This window comes from Chamaea fasciata, unplaced genomic scaffold, assembly GCF_029207755.1.
Source record: "Chamaea fasciata isolate MVZ Bird 193981 ecotype frontalis unplaced genomic scaffold, bChaFas1.0.hap1 SCAF_18, whole genome shotgun sequence".
NCBI classification, from domain to species: Eukaryota; Metazoa; Chordata; class Aves; order Passeriformes; family Sylviidae; genus Chamaea; species Chamaea fasciata.
The window spans coordinates 2,055,410-2,074,110 of NW_027094103.1; the positions used below are offsets into that span (position 1 = coordinate 2,055,410).

General features: G+C 55.5%; 1 protein-coding gene across 1 annotated transcript; it reads left to right on the forward strand.

Annotated features, from left to right (window-relative positions):
* The first annotated feature begins 583 nt into the window (after positions 1-583).
* MMP11 (matrix metallopeptidase 11) lies at positions 584-18,680 on the forward strand. The gene is made up of 8 exons (XM_066199970.1): positions 584-830; positions 9,194-9,441; positions 10,595-10,738; positions 11,733-11,866; positions 14,549-14,796; positions 15,046-15,259; positions 16,559-16,816; positions 17,660-18,680. Exons 1-8 carry the CDS (start codon positions 711-713, stop codon positions 17,791-17,793), a joined length of 1,500 nt encoding a protein of 499 aa, XP_066056067.1. The 5' UTR covers positions 584-710; the 3' UTR covers positions 17,794-18,680.
* Positions 18,681-18,701: the final 21 nt, after the last annotated feature.

The following is an 18,701-nucleotide window of genomic DNA, read 5'->3' on the forward strand; positions in this document are numbered from 1 at the left end:
TTGAAACAATTTTCAGCTAAACTCGGTCTGCTGAGAGGATGCTGACACAATCCAGGGCTTCTCCCATAGAAACAGGAACCAAGAAACCAGATCAGTGCATTGCTGCCTCCATCTCCAGGTGGCTGAGCAGATGGGGAAGGCTTTGGCATCTCCAAAATGGGGAGTTGCTCCCTTCCTTCCCCTCCCTCAGCATCCCTGCTAGGGAAAGCCGCCTTGCAAAGGGTGAGTGAAGGGTTTGGGTGAAAAAGTGAGCAAAGCAGAGCCCCGCACAGGCAAAGCAGGAGTGCAAACACATTCCAACACGGCTGTGAGCTAGTCCCCATGGGGACTGGAGTGGTCCCGACGGGCACTAAGAAGATTGGGTTTAGTCCTTGGCACCCTCAGGCAGGAGAGGTGAAAGACACCTTTAGTCACCCGTTTAAAGGCCCCCCAAGCCAGGCAGGACCCGGGTGCAGGAGGCCGGGGCCGGGCAGGCGTGGGAGGGGGGTCCCGCCCCGCTCCGCCCCCGGGGGGTGGCGGGGCGGAGCGGCCGGGCCGGGCGGGACCCCCCTCCCGCGATGCCGCCGGCCCGTGTCCCCCCGGCCCGTGCAGCCGCGGCTCGGGGAGAACAAAAGGCAGGAGCGGGAGGAGGCGCGAGGAGGAGGGCAGGCGGCCACGGTGGGGGGATAAAAGGCTCAGCGAGGACCCCCCCCCCCCCTCTCCTCTGCCCCATGTCCGAGCCCGCTCCGCCGCCCGGCATGGCCCGCCCGCCGCTGCCCGCCGCTGCCGCCTTGCTGGCCGCCGCTCTGCTGCACTGCGCGCCCGCCGCGCCCGCCCGCCGCCACAAACCGGTGAGTCGGGGCCGCCCGGTGCCTGCCTCCGTGTCCCCGCCGCTCTCCGATGCTGTCCCGAGGGCAGCAGCTCCCCGGCAGACCCGCCGCTGAACGGGATGAGTCCCTCACCGCTCCATCCATCCCCGAGCCGCGCTCGGGACGCCGGCACCGGAGTCAGCGGGACGGCTGCCCCTGCCCCGGCCGTGCCTCCCGCTCCGCGGGCTCCGCTTGCCTTGTCGGGGAGTTTTCACAGCCGTGTTCCCGAGGGAAAACGGGGACCGGGACCAGGAGAGTTTAGGAGAGGACACGGCATCCCGCGTGCTTTACAGGCGGCAGAGCACTCGCTGCTGCTCGAACACCCCCTGCACACCGTGCTGGCAGCTCCCAGGAGTGTTTCGGGGAGACGAGGCTGAAGGGATGAATCAAAGGCGCAGGCAGGAGAGGAGCAGCAGGGCTCGCTCTTCCTGCACATGCCTGCCCGATCCCAGCACCTGGGACGGAGCCGCGAGCAGCGGGGACTGCGGCTGCCAGGGAAGAGCAGCGGCGTGAGAGGGATTTGGGGGACGGGAGAAGACAGAGAGTTCCTTGTGCCGGGAATGTGTGCGTGCGTAATTGGGTTATTATAGACATGCGCTTCGCCGGTGTGCCATGAAATAATAACACAGCAAATGCCCAGTAGCAGCCCAAGGGGATTAGTTCAGGTTCTGTCGATGGTTTCATTATCAGCTCTGTCATCTGAGCACTTTCTAACTTGGCTGCTAAATCTGCTGTGGGCTGGGACTTGGCACAGAGCAGCCTTGGCCCCCAAAGTGCTCGCGTTCCTCCAAGGGAAATGTCACCGTGCTTGGCTCCGCTCTGCCTCTGAGGAAGGTGAGGCCAACGCTGGGTGGTGGCACTGTGCACTTCAGGAATGACGCTGCCCCGAGGGCTCCAGGCCCCTCGGAGGGCAGTAGGCAGTGAGCTGGGAGGGCAGAGCTCCACCCGCATAAAGCTGGGGACTGCTGGTTCCCGTGGGACACGGGCTGGGCTGGCAGGTGCCTCATGCTCTGCCCTGTGTGAGCTGGGCAGCTGCTGCTCCTGGAGGAACCTGCACAGCCTCTGGTCCTGCTCTTGATGCCAGCGAGGACCTGCGTGGGGTCCGGGGGGAAGGGAGAGCCAGCCTGGGTTTCACTCCATCTGAGCTTGGCCCAGCCCGGCTGCCGTGTCACTGTGCACCTCCTTTTGCCAGCGCTCACAGCCGCTGACTGCCTGCAGGGGCTGCTGGGGCTCAGCTGGCTTGGCCAGTACCCCTTGAAGTGGGAACTACACCAAACTGCTGAGGAGCACAGAATCAATGCAGGGGTCCAGGGCTGGTCCATCAAATCCACTACCACGCTCCAGAAGAAGGTCCCCCAAGTTGGGTCTGCCAACAGAGGTGATTTCTTCTTCATCCTAATGCTCTGCACTGTGAGTGCTAATGCTTTCCTCTTGGCTGGAGTAACTCCTGCAGGTGATAGATATTCCTGCAGGCATGTTTTGTTCAGGATCAGCCACGTGGGGCTCGGGGTTCCAGATTGGTGTGTTTGATTCAGTCTTTGCAGAGATGGTGGCTGCACTGGTTGGGCTGGAAATGGACAGAGGAGTTCCCATCCTTACAAACAGCAGTTCTGTTATCCCAAATAGCTGCTCTTTTGGCTTCCTCATCTGGTGTCAAGGCTTCTGAAGGTTCTCCTGCTGCCTCTGGGGTGAAGGCAGTTTTACACGGTGTAAGCTGGCAGCAGTGCACCCCGCTCCTCCGAGTGCAGGACAGCTGAGGTGGCTCTGCTGCGCTCGCGGCCACTCTCTGCCCTCTCTCACAGGGAGCTGTGCCACGCCAGCACGTGTTCCCTGCTCTGACTACTCCCTGCCTGCTGCACAAAGGGATGTTTCCCTAATGTCTAACAGCAGCTAATTTCCTGTCTGGCCACCTTTTGCTGTCAGGTGATGAATGAGAAAGGAGCCAAGGGGCTGAGCCGGGAGAAGAGGTTCACACTCCTACAAGACAGACCACAGGGGTTCCTGGAGCTGTGCTGGGATGTGAGGTGGGCAAAGCCAGCCCAGGTGCAGGAGTGTGCTGCACCCCAGCTCTTTGTGCTCCAACTGCGAGTCGCAGCAGCAGCTGAGAGGAGAGGGAATCAAAGGCTAAGTCTCATTTTAAAGCCAGGCTAGAGGGCAAGTTGCAGAAGGACTTGTGTTCTTCGAGGCAAACCCTGTAGAGCTCCTTCACTTTTATATTAATGCCTAAAGAAAGAAAGAAAGAGAAAACTGAGAGCAGAATAAAGGCTGTGTCTGGTGTCCACTGTAAAAGCTGAGAACAAAAGATCTGCAGTCCTCGGGGCTGTGCACGCGCAGACACCGAATTCCTGCCTTGCTTTTGGCTCCCCTGGGAAATCAAAGCTAGTGTATTTGCTGGGAAGGTCTCTCTCCGTGGAGGAGTGGTGGGCACCCTCCCAGCTACCAGCATAACCCATCGGAGGTCCTGCAGCTCTCCCCTGAGCACAGCAGGTTCCCCTCTGGCAGCAGGGCACTGCCTTCCCCACAGCCCCTGCCTGCCCCGCTCCGGGCTCGGGCAGCTCCCGCAGGAAGGCTTTGATTTGCACGCTTTGGCTATTTAAATCCTGCAGTCAGTGCTGGGGTAATTTTAGGCATGTTTATCTTCTGCTCTGGGAGAGACTCAAGACACATGTAAGTAGTTATTCTCCAGCGGGTTTGTTGTGTTTGTGCCTCCACGGGCAGCACACACGCTCGCCCTGCAGTGTGGCAGGGCTGGGGTGCAGCTGCCAAAGCAGACCCGGGAGGGAGAGCGGAGAAGCAGCTTGGGGAGGATCCCCCTCTCCAGGTTATGTTGCCCCCACACTTGTCCTGCCCTGGCACCATAACTCGTGGGGCTCTGCAGAAGAAGGGATGCACTGTGTAGGAGTTGTTTGAAAAGAATTTTTGGTGGAAAGTTGTCCTGCAGGGATGCTGATCCTGCTTTTTTTTTTTTTTTTTTTTTTTTCCTGCTAAGTAGCTCTTTCCTACTAATCCCAAATATACAGACAGGTAAATGAAGGGTTTGTGGGTGTTCTTGCACTGTGGATGGCTCAGCCTAAAGTGAATGGAAGCACTGGTGAGTCTGCACATAGTAAAATGAAAAGCAGAGCACTTCAGGGGTTCACTAAGGGCCACAGACATGTTTTTAGATGTTCACTGAGATCCTGGTGCAGATAGAGGAGTCCCAACAAGGACAGGCAGGTGACCAGACTTCCTCCTCTTGGTGGATTGGGGCAGGAGAGGGGCACTGGTAGCTTGTGGCTCCCCTTAACTTGGATACAACTGCACAATGAGCAAAATATCTCAACCCCCTTCCTCCCCTGCCAGGAGTGTGCCACATCCTAGAGCAGTTTCTTCATTTCAAGGGGATTTCTAGGTCATCAGATTAAGGGCTCTTGAAACCTTTTGCTATGTCAGCATCCTGGGGCTTGTTTGCTCTGCAAGTACTCCTGCTTCTGGCAAACTGTTGCTTGGGGGACACCAGCAGCTTGGTTGTGGTGTTGTTGATGGAATAGTCTCTCAAACTGTCACATAATTAAAATGTCTGATAATAAAAATAGTCCCGCAGTGTTTATTCATTTGCTTTCTCTTGTTACACCAGGGCCTGGTTCTTCTCATTCTGTCTGTGGCCATAAACATTTGCAGTCCCTAATGTTTCATGTTTCGTGTTGCTTAGGAGAAATAAACATTTTCCTTTTTTCATTGCCAACAACAACTACCACCAAATAATCCGGAAACGAACTGTCAGGCCCCGGGAGGTGCTGGATGGTGCCATGGGCTGGGGGAAGTGAGAGGAGAGGCAAACCCAACTGCGTGTGCAGCTCCTGTTTGGCCTTTTTGCTCTCCCTGGCTCTGTCTGCAGCAGGGCCAGGCTGCAGCCCAGCATGGAGGAGCCAGTGCGGAGCAGAAGTATTTTGTGTGAGCAAAGAATTCATAGAGGGGCTGGGAGGCTCTGCCTTGTCCTGGGGGAGGTGGGATCAATAAATCTGGTGGCTTTGCCCAGGCACTGTTTCCACTAATAGTGCCTCGACCAGGAGCACATTTAGCTCCGGGTTAGACCAGACCACAGTCATGTGGTCAGTTTCTGCCTTGAAATTTCACCTGCAGCATCAGCACCTTCTGGGCCCAGCTTGCTCCTGGAACACAACCTGACTGGAATGAAACTGGTTCCAGTTTTACCATTAGCCATCAGCTGTAACTGCGCTTTCAAATCCAACCTCTGCAACTCCGTGCTGGGCTGAAAGGCACACTGGGCAGAAAGCTGTCCATGCATCAGGAGAACAGTGCTGATCTCGGGCAGGAGCACTGCTGTAAGGGGGTGCAGAGCCCGTGGGGGGCACAGCCACCCCAGAGTGGACAGAAATGGGGTGAGAGAACTGTCTTACATGAGAACTGCAGGGGAAAGCATCTCTGCTGTCCTTCCCCACTGAAAAAAGGGCAGGAGTGCTCTGAGGTGCGGGCTCATAGGTAGGAGGAGGATAATGCCACCATCCAGAGAGGCGGCAAACACTCTGAGTAACCAAAGGAGAAAGCAGGAACAGAAGCAATGGAAAAGCAGGAGCAGAAGGGACAGAGAAGTGGAGACAAAGTCCATGAGCTCGTTCCCCAACTTCAGAGAAAACAGCCCCAGTGACAGGGGAAGCTCCCAAGACTGATGGGGCTCAGGCTGTAACTTGTCCAGTCGCTCCTGTCTGGCGGGGAGAGGGGTCTCCTTTCATGTCCGTGCCACAGAAGCAGCCAGGAGCCCAGGTAATTAGGTACACAGTAGAGGACACAAGTTAAAGTCCAGGGCAGGCAGAGGAGGATGGACCCAGGCAGTGGAGAGCCGGGCGTTTGTCCCCCCAGGCACCAGCCCCACCCCACGCTCATTCACACACGGTGCTGCTGCTCTGGCTGCTGCCCCTCCCGGCAGCTCTGCAGGGTCAGTGCTGCCCAGCACAACGAGCTTAGAGATGCTCCTGGCTCCTTGGATGGCTGGAACACTTCCTGGGAAGCTTGGCTGGTGTTCATCTGGCTCCAGCAGACCCAGAGGTGATGGCTGTTGTATCACAGCACTCGAAGGCCGATAAAGCTGTGAGGAACTGAGTGGGCAGCCTGTACCTCCGCTGTGGTTTCTGCTGTCCCATGGGATCTGCCCCTTCCCTCCTGCTCCCCCTCAGCCTTTCAGTCACAAGGCTGCAGGAAGAGGCCCTTTCTTTGTGAGCAGCAGTGACCAGCCTGCAGCACAGCCCTCTTTGTCTACAGCTTTGCTCCTCTGCTGTTCTGGCTGCCCTCAGCCCTCGGTTTCAGGCCTGGAATCCTCTCTGTGCTTGTGCTGTATTCACATGTACTGATCAGCCTCTCTTGCAAAGCCCTGGCCTCTTCCTCGACTACAGGGCAGCTGTTCCCTTCCCAGCAGGCAGCCCAGCTGTGGGTTGTGCAGGGAGGAGCAGTGCAAGTGGCTGCACACACTCAGCCAGAGGCTCGGATCAGGTTTGCACTCTGCTGGGACAAACCCTGTCCTGGGCTGCAGGGAATTTCCTTTGCTTTTGTGTTGAGGAATCCCTTCCCTTCTGCTGGTGGGATGGGACAAGTGGGGATGCCCTGATAGGTACCCAGCACCCAATGCCCTCTTCCCCTCCCCTGACAGGTCTGTCGCAGCTTCGGCAGCAGCAGGGCCCTAAGTGAACCCTGTGAAATGCAGTCAGGGAGTGGTAGCACAGCTCAGGGAACAAAGCAGGATCTCCCCACCAGAGGCTGGGCTCGGCACTGGGTGGGAAGGATGCAATCTTAAGCAAGTGGACACAATATCTAAACCCTGGGAAGTGCCTGCAGAAAGGTGTGTCCAGCCAAGGAGACCAAGATCTGCAGCCTGGGTGTCCCCTGAGCATTGTTTGGCAAGTGGTTTGTGCCTGTCACATTTCCCCTTGCTGGCTGTGCCTGCAGTGGCATTTTCCAGCCCTTTCCTGCCATGGTCCTAACGCTGGTGCAGTGACGACAGGGGAGAGTCACTGTTTGTCCAGGGGCACAGGCAGGGCAGGTTTTGCCTCCTGTCCCACCCAGAGCCACTCACAGAACCACCCTGTGCCCCTTCCAGGACCGAATCTGCAAAGGGCAGGAGGAGCAGGGAGGGTCCTGGTATTGCACGGTGGGTTTTAGGAAGCTGGGATTCATAAAAGTGGCCTTGAGCTAACCAAGGAGGGGAGAGAAAAGAGGCAACTTCTCCTCTCTCTGCTCCTGGTCAGAGGAGAGTGATGATCTTCAGTTCATGCCAGTGGCCCCAGGCTGTGAGGCAACTGGCTTTCCCAGGAGGGGAATGTGCAGACTAAAACCAGGGGTAAGGCATCTGGGTCAGCCTCAGCCCGCTCACCTACCTGAGCAATTCCTGAGGGTTTCCCAGTGCTCCTTCTTCCTGCACTTCCTGGCCTTGGCAAACCAGATGCATTCATCACCCCAAGTCCTCAGCTGTCAGGGCATGGCAGTGGGTGCTCCCAGGAGCAAGGGGCAGAGAGCCCTCCGGGCTGCACTTTGGTGACACAGCTGCCATAATGTGCTTCGGTGTCATCGGGGCTGAGAGCAAGATGTTGGCCAGACCATGAACTTTGTCAGCTTCTCCTGCCAGCTGTCCCCTGCAGGCAGTAGCTGCCAGCCCAGACACGGTGCCAGGTGTCTCTCAGAGAGCTCCTCTTAGAGAAACAGGTACCTCCAGCCTGGCAGGGCTCCAGTGCTCGGCAGGAGCAGCCCTGTGCAGGCTCCTCTGGGGCAGGCCAGCCCGTGCTCCTCCTCCCCTAAAGCACTGAATGGATGCTCAGTGCATGGCTGGTGCCTTGGACAGGTTTTGCTGTTCAGGATGTGAAAAGGCTTTCTCTCTTTGCATGTGCTGCTGGTGCAGTCCCTGTGGTGTGTGAAAGTGCACTGGGACACCAGGATTGTGTCAATGGTTCTCAGGCACAGGCTGGCAGGTGCCAAGCCACCAAGGATGTCTGTCTGTCTGTCTGGGGAGGACAAGCCAGCAGGCTCGAGCAGTGACAGACACACGAAAGGCTGAAGTGACGTGTGGACACCCAAACCGCACCTTGTGTGACCTCCCTGGCACCCCTGTCCATCTGTGCCTCACTCAGAGGGCTGGAGCTCGGTGCTGGAATTAATGCCAAGGCCTTCACACTTCATTCCAGCCCGCATGAATGGGCTCATTGTGGGGAGCAGAGTGGTGGCAGCATGCGGATTACACGGCATCGTGGCAGCTTGGCATTGTGCCACCCTGACCTTTGTGTCCCTGGCAGCCCAGCCAGGAAAGCTGGCCTGGAAGAAGGCAGGTCTTTGCAGAGGAAGAGAGAGGCTACCTAAAGCCCAGTCGTCCCTCTGGAGCCCTGTGGGACAGAGCCTGCCTGTGTCCAGGTAGAGATGCAGCACTGCTGCCTCTCAGCTCCTCCTGCTGCTCAGACACCTTTACATTTGCTGCATAAAATCAGGCAGAAAACATCTGCGTTTGGCCCTCTGCAGCGCAGTGACGTGGACCAAGCACCTCTCACCCCACATGCCTCACAGCAGGTTGATGACACCCGGGCTGTGTTTCAGGGTGGCAAAACAGTCCTGCTGTCGCGTGGGAAACCAGTGGAAGTCAGCTAATTAGCATTAGTTAATGCTGTCAAGAGAAACCTTGCTTTTCCAACTAAGTGTGGGAGAGCCCAGGGGATCTTACCCCAAGCAGAGTCACAGTACGCTGAGGCAAGGGGATGTGGTGCAGGCCTTCCCTCAGGCAGTGATGGGGCTGCAGGGACAGTCACTGCTGCTCTCTGCCCCGTGGGCTGGGCTGTCACCCCCACATCCCTGTGTCCTGCTCTGCCGTGCCCACTGGCCCTGCTGAGAGCTGCCCACGGTGCCAGGGCAGCAAGAGGACACCAGGGAAGTGACAACTGAACACAACTGCATGCTGGGGACTCAAGACTTCCTCCATTAATGTCACCTCTACCCAGGGCCAGGAGGGAATAAAGGATGTAGGGCAAAGGGGGAGAATTTATTCCCTAGTGATTTGTTTTATGCTTGAAGGGTCTGGTTCTCATCCACAGCCTGCAAAAGTATTTCCTGCCGGCCAGCTGCCAAGGAAATGTGGACCAAAAATAGCCGAGTGCTTAGTGGGTGCCATGGCATGACACAGTGCCTCCCAGGTGTGAGCCAGCCTCAGAGCAGCAGGGCCCAGGGAGCACGGCGTGTTTGTGGGGAGCAGAGGGGAAGCAGCCCTGGGCAGAAGCAGAACTCGCTGCTGCAGGACTGCTGGGGGCACTCGTCCCCTCTGCAGCACGAAGCGTCTTCACGGGCACCGGAGTCACGGTTTTGCTTTTGCCTTTCAGGACGTGTCTCGAAAGCATCACCCCTGGAAGGAGCAGGCTCCCTGGCTGTCTGCCCTGGTGAAGGCCGTGGGCACGGGGGTGCCTGCCAAGGGCTCCCCCGGGGGTGCAGCGGGGCAGCCCGGCTGGAACCCCCCGCGCTGCGGCGTGCCCGACCTGCCGCCGCTGCCCGACGGACAGAGCGGCCGCAACCGCCAGAAGCGCTTCGTGCTCTCCGGGGGGCGCTGGGACAAGACCAACCTCACCTACAAGTAAGGGAGGCCTGCAGGGGCAGTCAGGCTGGTTTGCTTCTCCCTCCCCAGCTGCTCGGTGTGATGCTCCCTGGAGCTGGGATGTGACCCTGGAGGCGCAGGGCAAGCGGGGCAGCCACACGCTGAACCGCGGCAGGTTTGTGCCCAGCGCCTCCACATCCCCCATCGTCAGCACGCTCCGCAAAGCCAGCTGCCCTCGCAGCCCTGCCCAGCCCTCGGTCAGCCCTGCAGCGACAGCCCTGGGCACACAGGGTCGCTGCCCTCCCGTGCTGAGCTGAGCCTCCCGCAGCACCCTCCTGCTGCGCCTCTGCCCCCACAGCCACCCCCAGGGCAATCACCTCACAGTTTATTTTAAAAGGATCTTTTTGTTCAGCTGTTGTTGATGGTCCCGTAAACACGACTTCAGTGTAAAGTTTTGCCCAAATCACCGCACACATTGTCAGTTGTGAATCTGCTCAAGAGGCTGGCGGGAGGGTTGTGCTGCCTCCCCAGCTGCCCTCAGGGGTATGAGTGGAGAAGTGAGCACAGTCATATGGACCCTGACAACATGTAAATCATCTTTTGCTTAATCCAGTACAGGAGGTAGATCCTCACACCATCAGGAGGCTGTAGATAACATAAAGGCTTCTTCCTTTTCTTTTTCTTTTTGGTCAATAGTGTTAAAGAAAGAAACACAGCAGGGATTTACACACAGCAACACCGTTAGTGGAAGGGAAAGAAACCTCCCTCTGTGGTAGACCTTTCAGTCTGCTCTTGTTATTGGAGGAAGTGACTGCTGAGTGAACCCAAGTTTCCAGGGGCAAAAAAATGCAGAGACTGAGAAGAAATCACATCACACCACTGTCAGGAATCTTCGTGGTGGTGGCCTTACAGGAGACAGACCTGGGGGGTGCTGTGGCACTTCAGAACAACACAGAATCTGCAAAACTCTCCAGGGAACTCACCTCTGGCACACCAACCAGAGGGTTTCAACAGTGATGGGATTTATCTGCTGCACGTGTTGCTCATTAGAGGGTGCTGGAGCAGTGCATGTATGGATGGGAGATGTTCTGTGCTGAGAATGGTGGCCCCAGTGACACTGATCGTAGAACTGGTGACTTTGTGACAGCCCTGTCCATGGACTCTCCATCATCCAGTGTCTGTTGCCTTCCAGAATTATCAGGTTCCCATGGCAACTTGTAAAAGCTGAAGTGAGAAGGACCATTGAGGAAGCTTTGAAGGTCTGGAGCGATGTGACCCCGCTGACCTTCACCGAGGTGCAGGAGGGACGGGCTGACATCGTCATCGATTTCACAAGGTGAGCACGGTGGGCAGCACCCCCTCCTCCCTGCCAGAGGAGCAGGGCTGTAACCAGAGCAGAGACCTGCCAGCACACAGCTTAGGCACTGAAATGGAGGCTCATATTTCTGCTTACAGACACTGGGATCGTTTCAGTTTTGTCAGTCGTGGGCTGCTCGGTGTGAGTGCAGCTGTTCCACACTGGCTGTGCACAGCACCGTTGCTGATCATTCATTAATTTTCCTGGTACATTTACGTTTCTTTGCCCACAGGCTGTTTGCTTAAGCGTTTGTTTTGACTTTCCATCTTCAAGTCCTCCATCCTGTCCCTTGACTGAACGATGTAACTGTCTGTCCAAAGACAAATATAGTTTCTTGGTTAAGTGAATCTTGGCTCCTGGCCTGAAATTCCCTTTTGGCAAAATACTCACTGGGGCAAAGACTTCCCCAAGCTGCATGTTTGCACAGAGCTAATGAGGGCAGTGGAGACTGTCCAAGCAGTGATGTGATTCGCATGCTGTATATTTGCCTCCTTCAGCTCTCTCAAGTGGCCACATCTCTCATGGGTTTCCTTCATTACTCATCAGTGGCTTGACTTGAGTGAGGATCTGAGAGTTTGGCTGGGTTTGCTGCCAGCTGCCCCTCTGAAGCCCCCCATCACTCAGTAATATCAACTCAATCTTGGCTTAGGCAGTCACCTCCTTAATTCTTAAGGCTCCATAGTCAGCTCTGGGCTGGAAGCTGAGGAGGGGAGTGGGAGAAACATCCCTGAGAAAACATACAAACCCTACAGGGCTTGGTGTGACTGAGATCTGCTTCCTCAGTGCTTGGTGTGCTCAAGCTGCTTCCTCAGGGCTCTGATGCAGCATTTGGCTTGTGGCAATTGGAATAGCTCTGAGCAGTTGATCTAGACCCGTGGGATGAACTGTCCCCTCTCAGTGGCTCCCACCTTCAGCTGTATGGTGCTGGAACTCCACGGCCCTTTGGCTGAGGTGCAACATGTCTTCCCTGCAGGTACTGGCACGGAGACAACTTGCCTTTTGATGGGCCTGGAGGGATCCTGGCACACGCCTTCTTCCCCAAAACACACCGGGAAGGAGATGTTCACTTTGACTATGACGAGACCTGGACGATTGGGAACAACCTGGGTATGGTACCGTGGGTGAGCTGTGGGTGCTCCAGGATGCTTGTCAATGAACTTGGAAATGACTCCCTGTGGTGTGAGCAGGGACCCTGTTAAACTGAGAAGCAACAACTATTTTTGTGGTGAGCATTGTCATCTCCCACCACTGCTGTTAGTATTCCAGTATTTTTATCTTTCAGCCACAGCAGAGCCGGTGTCCAGCAGCAGGACCCCGGCTTCCCCATGGATTCCTCCTGTGTGGGGGGAGCAAGTCATGTGCCTTGCCATGTGGGAATTGCACCCAGCATTGGCAGGAGTCACTAGAAATGAAACAAGGAAAGGATGGAGGAGAGCTGAGGCACAAGCTCCGTGTGACACCATTGTCTTCCAAAGAACAGCCTCAGTCCCAGTCCCTGCACACATTGTTCACCATGTGCCCTCAAACAAATCCATAAAGGGAAACCACCCAGGCTCCAGCTCTGTCCAGTGCCCTGGGAATGCCCTGACCATAAACAAGGCCACATCCAGTCAAGACTCTTTTTTTAATTTCTGCTAATAATAGATCCAAGCCGGTAGCTCTTTGCTTGGGCACTCAGGGTCTGGTGTCACAGTATCTCATGAGATACTGCGCTACCGCCTGGGACCATCTGGAGCCCTGCCCAGAGCATCAGTTTCTGGAAGACTCACCAAAATTATCCCAGCTCCAAAATTAAACCAGTTCCTCCTCCTCCTTCCCAGTTTATCTACACGAACAAAGAAACAATCACAAAGCCCAAGTTAACCCCAAGCCTCTCCAAGGATCCCCAGAAATGTTGGCCCTGTCAGTGGGGTCCCCCAAAGCCCGTGTCAATGTCAGCTGTAGGCCAGTTTGACTGTGTGGGGCATAGCACTGCTGTATCTCCAACCCTGCTCACGCTGACCCACAACAAGAATCACAGAGCACAGGACCTCTTTGCAGAAGTGTTTCTGCTCCTGGGGGAGGGGTGGGCTCTGTCGGTGTTCGCCCTTTGTCGGGGTTGCCTGTGTTTTTGAAGAATTTCCTGCATTCTCCCATAAAACAGTGTTGGGGCCAAACCAGGAACTGAAAATGGACAGCAGTTCCCATCAGAATCCAGCTCTATTCCATGGCATTCCCCCCTCTCCAACCCCCAAAATCATCCATAAATAACCGCTGTAAATCTCTTTGGAGCTAATTGCCGTTTAATATGCTGAAAAGAGCTTTGCGATATAAACATGGATAAACCCTTGACTCAGCTCTCAGCGAGACAGGGAAATCCTTAGCCTGATTTTCCTGATGGGAGAGCACAAGTGTGCCCTGGGGTCACTCCAGAGCCGTGCAGGACGCAGGGCCATCCATGAGGGACACAGGGATGCTGCCCAGCACAGCTCCCTCAGCCGCGCTGCTGCGCACCTTCCCTGGAGAATCTGACAGCACAGCTGATCTGCCAACACTGGAAAGCAGCGAGTGAGGAGCCTGCCAAGCTAAACAGAAGTGTCTGAAAGTTTGTAATAAATCACTGGCCTAGAAATCCCCCTCTCTCAGCTGGCCTAGATGTGTTGATTTAATCAGGCCAGTGCTGTGCAAATTCATCGCTTCCAAGTAAAGCGGGCCAGCGGAGGAAGGCCGGCGCTCACCTTCCCCTCCACCCTTCCCAGGCATTCCTCCCCACTGTATTCCCCCTGGTCCTGGGGCTGAGAAGTGACCTGCTCCCCTGGAGCCAGCAGGGAAATCCTGCTTGGAGCATCAAGGCTGGCTGACTCACATCCCTGCTGTTCTCATCACTTGGGCTGCAGCTTGGAGGATTTCTGGCTGAAGGCAAGTGGATGAATATGCTGGGACCCGTCAACAAACAGCCTCCACTCACAGTGAAATTTAGCAGCCTTAAAAAGGACCCAGTGGAAGCTAAGCAAAACCTGCCAAACAATACAAGTTTGCGTACTGAAATCCCCTTTCCCCCCTCTCCTTTTGTAGATGCTCCAAGGTCATGTATTCCTAAAACATGGTCTCCCATAAATCTGTTTAAATCTGGTGAAGAAGTCTCAGGCCTTGACATTAGATAATCTGTCATGGATTTATTTCTAAATGACACCTTCTTGACACAGCCCCCAGACAAGCAATAATTGAGCTCCCTCTGCTGTCTGTGTGACAGCAGCCTTTGGCAGGCGTTAATCCCAGGGCTCTCTCACTGACACCAGTACCTTCCACATTGGATGTGATCTAACTGGAACTTGTTAAACTTCGGCTCCAGCCAACAACTGCTTCAAGGCTGGGTGGACAAACACCAACCTTACCACCCCACCTCCTGCACCTCTGGGCTAGACTTCCTTCTCTGTGCAAATTTCTCCTTTCCAAAAGTGCGTGGAAAATCCTTTTTTTCCTGGTAACCAAGAGGCAAGAGCCTCTGACACCAGAATTCCAAATTACCAACATGTCCAGGTTAATACCTAAGTGTATGAATTGATTCATGGTGCTTCTGAACCAGTGAACCCCTTTACTATGCCCTCTGACTCTTAAAAAAAAACCCCCACAAGCATATTTTGGAGCTACACAGCAGATACCTGGGAACAACACAGTCGGAAGTAGATTTCTCTTTCCTCTTCTTGGACTCCTGCAACACATGTCAGTGTCTGGTAACTGGTAGGAGCAGGCCCAGGAGGCCAAAGCACGTGAGTAGACAAAAGTATCTTCCATCTTTTCCCTGTGTAGGCACTGACCTTCTGCAAGTGGCTGCTCATGAGTTTGGCCACGTCCTGGGCCTGCAGCACACGGCTGTCTCCAAGTCCCTGATGTCTCCTTTCTACATCTTCCGCTACCCCCTCAGCCTGAGTGAGGATGACAAGCAAGGCATCCAGTACCTGTATGGGAAACCCTCACCGGACCCTGACCCAACCCCAACTCAGCCAGCACAGCTGCCCCAGCCAGACCTGGAAACAAATGAGATCACCAACGTGGAGGTGAGTGAGGGGCTGGTCTGTGCCCTTCCCTGACACCCTGGCTGCCCTCAGCAGGAGGCTGGCAGCAGCCCGAGTTGGTGTCTGCCTCCCCCACCAACACTGCTGAGGCCAGACCCCCAGCTGGCAGTGGGATGTGCGGGGAGGGGATCTCTGCCCAACCCAAACCGGGCAGCTGCCTGGGCACAGGGCCCTCCCCTGGGCTGGGGGCTCCTGGGGTGCCAGCCCTGACCCTGTGCTGTGCTTTGGCAGGCTGTGCAGCCCAGTGCCTGCCACACAGCTTTCGATGCTGCAGCCACCATCCGAGGGGAGCTGTTCTTCTTCAGGTCCCGCTTCGTGTGGCGGCTCCGCGCTGGGAAGCTGCAGGACGGATACCCAGCCCTGGCCTCTCGCCACTGGCAGGGCATCCCCACCTCTGTCGATGCCACCTTCGAGGACCCCCGGGGCAACATCTGGTTTTTCCAAGGTAGGAGCTGCACTGTGATCAGATGGCTCGGAAATGCATCTCAATTACTTAGGGGTAGTCAGGACCCGGCAGGTTCCTGGGAGAATAAATCCTCAGCAATCCAGCAATCCTTGTTATTTGTTTCCTTATCTATTTAAACTTTCTATCAGGTATTGAGCAGAGAAGAGAGAACAAAGGGTCACTTTTGTTTTAACCACAGCCACAATATCCCATTCTCCTTCCCTGGAACACAAAGATTTGTAATGAGCCTCCGCCCTGGCAGAGGAGAAAGAAGGAAATATTTGCTCCATCATCCCAGATGTTATGGGAAGCACTGTGCCAGAAGTGGACCCCAGCATCTTCCCTGGCTGTGCCTGTGTCCCCAGGGCCCTGCTCAGGTTGGGGACAGCATTTTCTCTGCTCCTCAGAGATGTGGTTTGGAACTTCCCTGGTACACCATGACTTTATGAGCCTACAGGGAGCCTGGGTGCAGAGTCAGGCAACCTGCAGCAACCAGAATGATTAAAAACAAAACCACCTCTTGGCCATTTCTGGGGTTCAAGGCCCGCAACAAACCCCATTTCAGCTCCACTGTTTTCTTTAATGCCCTTCCCAAGTGTAGGTTTAATAGGAGGGATGCAGAATGACATGGGAACTCGTTGTGGGTGTGCACACCCTGTCTGCACTCCATGAGACTGAGTATCAAAATCACACCAGTGGCTCTGCAGGCAGAGCTCCTGCATAAACACATTTCTGAGCACCTGACCTGCCTGCAAGGACTTACAGTGCTAAAATTGGCAGGCTCCTACGGTGAGTTAAAATGAGATAAGGGGAAAGTATTACATGCCGTGGGCTAATTACAGAGATTCTCATTTTAATCTAATCTGGAACTATGCTTCCATTCTCTATTTCAACTTGGCAAATTCTTCCTGGTTTCTGCAGCTTGCTCCTTTCCAGCCACATGCCCCCTTTGTGCCTGTGCATGCCCGCATGATTTCCAAGTGCTGAGGTTGCAGGGCAGAGGCTGGTCCCTCCAGCCAAGTCCTTTATAACTTCCACAAATAGAGAAAAATGTGCTGAAAAGGACCTTCCTGTCCCCCACCAACACCCACCAGGCTGGACTGAGGTGCGATGTCAATGCATTGGCAGCATTTTGGACACACAACAGTGGCAGGGTCCACTACACTTGGTGGTGGTTTTGCCTCTCAAACACAGATTCCCGTGGGAGCTCTGCCAAGGCACCAGCTCCAGTTGCACAGTTCACTGCCAAATTACCAGAGTTTTTGACCCCTTTGTCCCCCTTTTCTGTCTCCTCAATAGATTCTCAATACTGGATTTATGATGGTGAGAGACGGGTATCTGGTCCCACCCCAATCGTGGAGCTGGGCCTCCCTGCATCCCCTGTGCAGGCAGCTCTGGTGTGGGGGGCTGAGAAGAACAAGATCTACATCTTCAGTGGAGGCAACTACTGGCGCTTCAACCCGCAGAGGCGGCAGGTGGACAACATCTACCCCCGGGCCATGGCCGACTGGCGCGGCGTCCCGCCCGAGATCGACGCCGCCTTCCAGGATGAGTCTGGTCAGTGCAGCAGGAGCATGGCCTGCCCTGCCTGACAGCACCGCCCAGCTGGAAGAGCTGGGCACATTTAGACATCTGGTAGCGGTGGATATTTCCCAAGCACAACACATCCCATACAATGTAGAGGGGCAGTTCCCTCCAGTGCGTAGAGAATTGAGAAGAAGTTGCATTCTCATTAATTGCAGCAACTGATATGTAAGTGTATGATAGAGAGAAGTCAAATATCTGACTTGGTCACAGAGTCCTGCCCAGCTCTTACTGCTCCTGCCAAAAGAGGTGATGAGGAGACAACAGAAACACTGCCCGCACTTTAGCCCAGGGAGCTGAACAAAGAACAGGCAGCTTTTGGTATTGACCAATGTGCCCAATGCCGAAAACAGTACAGCAGTGCCACAGAGACACTGGGGACAGCCAGGGCGCTTGGGATGACAGGTGTGGTGAGTGCCTCTTTCCTCTCTAGGATGAAGTGAAACAACTCCCCACTGCTTCCAGAACCTAAATTCCAGGGCAGCTTGCCCACAGTAACAGATGCTCGGAGCAGGTCTTCACAAGTTGCCTGTCCCTGCCCTCACTACAAGCATACAGCATATTTAAACCCACCAGGAAAATAAAATAAAATCAAATCCATCCTGTTTACTGCCCAAAAAGCAAAACTAGATTTTTTATCAAAACTAAAACAGTGTGAGAGAAAAGCGAATGCCACGAGCCTGGGTTCAAGTAAAACCTCCTCCCTCCTCCAGCTCTCATTCAGTACTGAATGTGTTGCAGAGTGACAGCCGAACAAAATGCTGGGAAAGAGCTCATGAATGCTGTGTCTTCTAAACCTTCCTCTCTCACCCACAGGTTTTGCCTATTTCCTGAGAGGCCAAGATTATTGGAAGTTTGATCCGGTCCAGGTGAAAGTGCTGGAGGGCTACCCACGCCAGATCAGCCAGGACTTCTTCAGCTGTACACCCTCCTCCAACTCCTTCAGATGAGCGGGGAGCCTGTGTCCTCCACGCTCCCCGATCATCTCCCTTTACCTCCAGCAGCCACACGGAGGGTTCCCTCTGCCATTCCTGGCTTCCATCCGGGCTCAGCATCTGACTCAACAAGTGTCTGTCACAAGTGACAAAGTTTGCTCCTCTCCAGTTCCAGCAGCCCCAGCTTCAGTTGCTATCAATGTAAAAGCAGCTGCCGTGTTCTTTACGGGCAAGGGCGGCCACTCTCTTCTAGCAGTAGCATCCCAAAAGCCACCAGCCAGCCTGGAATGGGATCGTGCTGCCATAATTAATCCGAACCCCATCCTGTAGAACTGATCCAATGGCATTTCCTATGTTTACATAACTCGCTACGGCAGCCCTTTGCTGCTGCAGACGCTGGCCAAGGAGGAATGATCCCCCAGCCCGGGGCTTTGAAGGACACCGACCCTACCTGCACAGGAGGAGGAGGAGGAGGAGGACTGCGCCGTGCGGCTGCTGCCAGAGTTACAGGGCAGCCGTGGTGACTGCCAGGGCCCTGCCGCAGCCCCATCCCGGCTTGATGTTGTATCCCTAGTACGCGTTAGGATTTTGTACCGATCTGTATATAGACAAGGGGCTCCCTTCCTTCTTCCCTTCCCTCCCCGGTGCTGGGTGCCGGTGCTGGACACCGCCCCGCGCTCATCCCCCGAGCTCCCCATCCCGGGCTGCTCAGATGCACTGATCGCTCTCGTCCCGCCCTTCCCGGCCCGGGCCGACACCGCACAGCGCCGTGTCCGCTCAGCCCCACACCAGCATCCCCGCGGGCTGCCAACTCCCTCTCCACCTCCCAGCCCAAGCCGGGTGCGCGGCCCGGCCGGCGGGGAGCTCTGTGTGTATTTATGTACCGCCCCGCCACAATAAAATCCGCCTCTTTTCTACGCCCG

Coding starts and splice junctions, on each gene's coding strand:
- MMP11 (XM_066199970.1), top strand. CDS start 711: ATGTCCGAGCCCGCTCCGCCGCCCGGCATGGCCCGCCCGCCGCTGCCC. Junction 831..9,193: donor CCGCCCGCCGCCACAAACCG/GTGAGTCGGGGC, acceptor TTTGCCTTTCAG/GACGTGTCTCGAAAGCATCA. Junction 15,260..16,558: donor CAACATCTGGTTTTTCCAAG/GTAGGAGCTGCA, acceptor TCTCCTCAATAG/ATTCTCAATACTGGATTTAT.